This window comes from Pundamilia nyererei, unplaced genomic scaffold (assembly GCF_000239375.1).
Source record: "Pundamilia nyererei isolate P.nyererei 1_Seehausen unplaced genomic scaffold, PunNye1.0 scaffold00318, whole genome shotgun sequence".
Taxonomy (NCBI): Eukaryota; Metazoa; Chordata; class Actinopteri; order Cichliformes; family Cichlidae; genus Pundamilia; species Pundamilia nyererei.
In genome coordinates, this window is record NW_005187719.1 from 516,850 (window position 1) to 522,686 (window position 5,837).

Sequence of the window (5,837 nt, forward strand, 5' to 3'; positions counted from 1 at the left end):
CTTATAGATAAACCTCTGGACAATAGGCTACAGAAATGTAAATGTCAACAATCTGTGTCACTTTGGCATCATTTATCATGTTATTGATTGAAAATGTTGCAGGAATCATTGTTGGCAGATCCCAAGGCTACTTGAGTTCTGTAAATTTAATAAAATCAGGAAATTAAAAATATATAAAGGTGGGTTTCATCAGTTTTCACTCACATGAATGCTTTTTGACTTTCTGCCAAAGATCTGGCAAAGTTGAACCAAGCTGGACATAAAAATTTGAGATCCCAACTCAGCTGTGCCATATCCCAGCTCTACCTCTCCGGCGTAAGTGCCCCGTCACCGGGGGTGCTGTAATGGCTGCCTGGTGAAGCTGGAAGTTTCTTTAAGGTGCTCTTGTACGCCCTTATTCAAAATACACGGAGCGGTGCCTCGCTTCTCTATCTCTCTGCATTCACTGGAACCTGTCGATGACTGGCTGGTACCTGTCGCCAGTCTGGATGGGACGTTCCAGCCCCGAAAACCCTGCTCTGCTTGTCCCAGCTGGCTTGGAGTGAATTTGCAGAACCTGTGGCCTCTGTGTCGGGCTTCTAGGATGGCTAACAATGCAGATCCACTGCTTACTGTCAAGACTGGTCTGGTAAATGCTAGGTCCCTAGCAAACAAAACTTTTATTCTGAAGGCTCTCTTCATATCCCGAGGACTGGATTTTCTGTGCGTGTGTGAGACGTGGCTGAGCACTGTTAAATGTAGCATCTTCTCTGAACAACCTGACGATTGCTGCTATTTTAATTCACCGCAGATGTTGGGCTGCAATGATTTTTAAAGGTCATTTTAAATGTAAGCAGTTATCCACACCATTCAGCAGCTTTGAACTGGCTGTTTGAGCAGGGCTGCTCTCACACAGTGTTGTGCGCGGTGGTTTATCATTGTAGTGGCGAATTTCTGTCCCAAGCGATGAAAAAATAATTCTTCTACTTCTGACTCGTACATACAAACAAACGATGTCACAGTCAAAAAGCTCTTTGCTGCTACAGCGCACATTTCCATTGCCGTACTGGCTAATTCTAACCTGCTACCACACATGCGCCATCATTTTTATCTTTCCAGACAAAAATTAAACACGCGGCATATATTCTCTGATAACGTCTTATATAAACCAAACATGTAACATAATAACTGAAATGGTACCAAAAATATTTTTCTATGCATTGGCTTTAACAATTGTCCTCCAGAATACAATAAAGACTTTGTGAATGACTTCTTAGCATGCCAAAATATGATTGTGTTCTTCTTGTTGGGGATTTTAATATTCACGTGTTGCCCTGATATGCCCATGGCAAAGGGCTTTTTAAACCTCAGCGATTTTGTTTTAATCTTGTGGAATGTGTTACCTGTCACACACATGAACGTGGAAACACACTTGATCTTGTTTTATCTCGTTTTTTTCTGTTTTCAACGTAGAGATTTGTGATGCTGTGTTTTCTGACCATAGTATTGTTATTTTTGAAGTTCCTCTTGCCTGTAGCAGCGCTGCTGCTGTTGCGTTTTTAACTCCTCCACTGTTGAGCAGCTTTCAGCAGTTTTTAATCCAAACTGTAAAATCCTGGAGTTTTTATGCAGCCGGACTGAGGAACTGAGCTCATGGTTTTATTCCACCTGCCAGACTGCTTTGGACACTGTGGCTTCATTAAAAACCAGGCAGCCTAAAACTCAATCTGATCCCTGGCTGAATGACACAACCCAAGCTGTCCAACGCGTGTTTTATCTATTATTCCTAACTACATACTGTACAGCACTTTGGTCCTATGCTGGCTATTTCAAAGTGCTTTATAAATAATGTTGAATTGAATTTAATTGGATTTGCCTTCTTTTTTTTTTCTTCCATGTCTTTATTGAGTTTTAAACTTTATCTTTTACAGTAACATCACCATTAAAAATAAAAACAACAAATAAAAACAACAGAACTGAACAAAACATAAGAAAACAGACAACCGAGCTCAAGAATACAATTAAACAGACAAAAGAGGACAGACTCTTTAATTATGAGATAAAGTTAGCAATACTCAATTCAATTCAATTTTATTTATACAGCACCAAATCAAAACAACAGTTACAGCCGTCAGCTACATAGAAAAAGATCCTGGTGTAGAAAGAAATATAAAATAAATTCTAACAACAGCTGATCAAGCTTAAACGTGCTGCTGTTGTTCAGCCGCTGGTTTCCTCTTTCTGGTGCAAAGTGAGACAAAAACAAAGAAGAGAGAAAAGCCGATCAGCTGATCATTGATCAGTTTCATGATTGAAGTGGCAGCAGGAGAGGGAGAGAGAGAAGAGGCAGTCGCTCCATATATCGGTTGTTAAACGTAACGTGGGAATGCTTTACAAACATTCAGAGATGAACTTACACACTTGTTTTACTTCTCTCTGGGATCACTTTGTCGGAGATGAAATGGTAGTGAGGCTACAAATGCTCAACCAGACCGCCGACAGGTCTCGCACGCCACAGCCGCTCTATCACGTGACACATACTGCTCCGACGTGCTACGGTTATGAGCCGAGTTAGGCCATGTCGCAAGTTTTCTGAGGTGCTTTTTTGATATTTAATGGATCGGATTACATTTTTTATTTCTCTCCGATATCCGATTCAGTAATTTACGTCAGTATCAGACCAATACCGATACTTAATATCGGATCGGTCCATCTCTATCACAAACGCTGTCCATCTAATCTGACTGAGCTGGAGCTGTTTCAAAGAAGAATGGGCAAAGATTTCAGTCTGTAGATGTGCAAAGCTGGTAGAGACAGACCCTAAAAGACTGGCAGCTGGAACTGCAGCAAAAGGTGGTTCTACATAGTATTGACTCAGGGGGCTGAATAATTACGCACACCCCACTTTGCAGTTATTTATTTGTAAAAAATGTTTGGAATCATGTATGATTTTCGTTCCACTTCTCACGTGTGCACCACTTTGTGTTGGTCTTTCACGTGGAATTCCAATAACATTGATTCATGTTTGTGGCTGTAATGTGACAAAATGTGGGAAAGTTCAAGGGGACCCAATATTTTTGCAAGCCACTGTATCATGTCATCTCAGATCACTCCCCTGTCACATTAACCTAAAACATCTAAAATGCAACCAGACCGCAGCAAATATGGAGGCTTATTGTTACGCGAGAAGGATTTTCATGAATATTTAGAAACACAGATCTCTCCGTATTGATGGAAATGGCAACTCAGAAACTAAGCCTGCTACACTTTGGGAGCCTATTTAAGCGATGCTATTATCTCTTTTGAATCAGCCAGAAGGAAGAGAAACCGGGCTAAGCTCCTGGACTTGGACAAACAAATTAAAGATTTGGATAAAGAGAAAGCCTAAACTCCATCCATCCTGCTACATAAGAGAATACTGTCTTTAAAATATGAATATAATAATCTACTCTCAGCAAAAATCAGTAAAAACTTTTTGTAAACCAAGCAGATATACTTTGAGCTTTGAATTTAGTGAGATTTTGTGCCCATACCTGCATAAAACATTTGCTCAAACTCTAGTAGATAAAGTCCTCCCTCCCACCGTTACAGAGGCAATTATAACTGTTATTTGTAAAATAGGTAGGAATGCTGGTTCTTATCGTCCCATCTACTTGCTAAACCTGGATGGGAAAGTATTCTCTAAAGTACTTGCCAATAGATTAAGCCCCTTTTAGTACACCCAGATCAAACTGGATTTATACCCCAGAGAAATTCATCTTTTAATCTCAGGCTAATATTTAACATTATTTACTCCACTGCCAGACCTAAAGAAGAGTTGGCAGTTTTGGCAGTCGATGCTGAGAAGGCATTAGACCAGATCGAATGGCCCTATTTGTTCAAAATATTAGAAAGATTTAAATTGAGTAAGAAATGTATGTCGATGGTGGAGTTGCTTTATGTCAGTCCTCATGCTCGCGTTCTTACCAGCCAGATTCTATCACCATCCTTTGGCTTATGCAGAGGGACAAAGCAGGGATGCCCTCTCCCCACTGATATTTGCCTTGGCAATAGAGCCCTTTGCTGAAAGCATACGCAAAGATCCAACTATTTTTGGTTGTAATACTGATACAACTACTAATAAAATCTCACTCTATGCAGATGATGTGTTATTATATATTTTTATATATCACCCAACCAGGAAAGACTATTCCTGCCATATTAGACAAAATTAAGTTCTTTGGGTCTTTGGATACAGGATAAATCTGAATAAAAGTGAACTAATGCCGATACATGTGAGCAACCCCTCATGGCTGCAAAACCTCCCATTCAGTATAGCTTATGCAAAGCTCACTTATCTGGGTATTCAGGTTACAAAAAGCAATCCCTCTCTATTAAAATCTAACTTCTCTCCCTTAATATCTGAGCTTCAGTCAAGTATACAGTTCTGGAATACGCTTCCTATATCACTCATTGGCAGAGTTAATGCTATAAAGATGATAGTTTTGCCCAAGTGGTTGCACTTATTTCCCAATCTCCCTGTGTTCCTTCCTAAAACATTTTTTAAAAACCTAAATTCACTCATCTTACCTTTTTAATGGGGCAATAAAACACACAGAATTGCTGGGAAACATCTTTGCAAGTCTAAAAAGCAGGGAGGGTTAGCGCTTCCGAATCTCCTGTTTTATTACTGGGCTTCGCATATAAAATTCATGACGTACTGGTTAGTTGACAACGGCAACCCCCTCACATGGTTGCAACTGGAGCTGGAAGCTTGTCAGCCTTACTGTATAGAAGCTATACTGCTGTCTCCCCTGCCCATTGATAAGTCTATATATGACGTATTCTTAAGCAGATTAAACTACACTTTGATTTGAAGTCTCTATCACCTATTACACCTATTGTAGGGAATCCATCTTTTAAACCGTCTATTCTAGACAATACATTTAGACTTTGGAAACAGGCCTTTGCACAATCAGCAATCTGATTTTTGGCTTCTCATTATGACAAGCTAGCTGGACAGCTGGGACTGGGGTTGTGGGCGTGTGGGAGGGTATTGTACCATGTTATGTTACGTTTTGTTATATTTTGTTATGCTATGTGGTGTTAATGTACAAAAACAGAGCAACTATCTCATGCTGTAAATTCCATTGTCATACAGACAATTGCTCAATAAATATATCCTGGAAAAAATTGCATATATCTGTTGCCATCAGCATGTTCAAAGTTTTAGAGGTTTCTACACATGTCAGGGATAATGTAGAGTTCCAACCCACCTGACCCGCCTCACCTCATCCCGGGCTGTGTTATCCCTACTGTCATGATATCACAAGCACTGGCTTTTTTTCTGGGGTTGGGGGATATTTAGGTCGTATTTAGAAATCGTTTCCAATCTGTTTTAGAGTAATTGTTGTCAGTCTGATTCAGACCACGATTGTCTGTCTAAACTGCATTTTTGTGGTATTTTAAAAAAGCTCTCATTCAGTTTTGTGCCTAGTTTGAAACAAACTTTCACTATTCTCCACAGACAACAGAGAAACAAACTCAAGGGGGCGGCCTCAGTGGAAAAGCCAGCTGTATGGGTCAGTCCAGTCCCAGCCGAGTGAAACAACCGGCCACCTTCAATTCTAGCCACACTCAACCTCCCAGCACCAGTATCGGCTTTAACCAGGTCCTACAAGAGGTCCAGGCCAGCATAATGGAGTCTGTCCCTAGTTTGGATGTGTCAGAATTCAGAGTGAACAATTCTGCCCCACAACATACAGCTCGACTTGCATCGAAATCAGAACAGAACACACCTCTGAACCTGACACTGCAAGGTAGAGTCCCTCAATGCTTCTCATGCAGTTTGTTCTTTTTTTCGTTTTTCTTTTTTTTTG

General features: G+C 40.4%; 1 protein-coding gene across 2 annotated transcripts in view; it reads left to right on the forward strand.

The window, feature by feature from the left end:
• Positions 1-5,500: 5,500 nt before the first annotated feature.
• The window catches only part of LOC106456501 (sickle tail protein-like), a 17,578-nt gene continuing 17,241 nt past the window's right edge, over positions 5,501-5,837 (forward strand). For both annotated transcript variants that reach the window (XM_013915521.1, XM_013915520.1), the window contains exon 1: positions 5,501-5,777. In XM_013915521.1, coding sequence (XP_013770975.1) covers positions 5,537-5,777 — 241 coding nt within the window. In that variant the 5' untranslated portion in view covers positions 5,501-5,536. The remainder of the gene's footprint in view (positions 5,778-5,837) is intronic.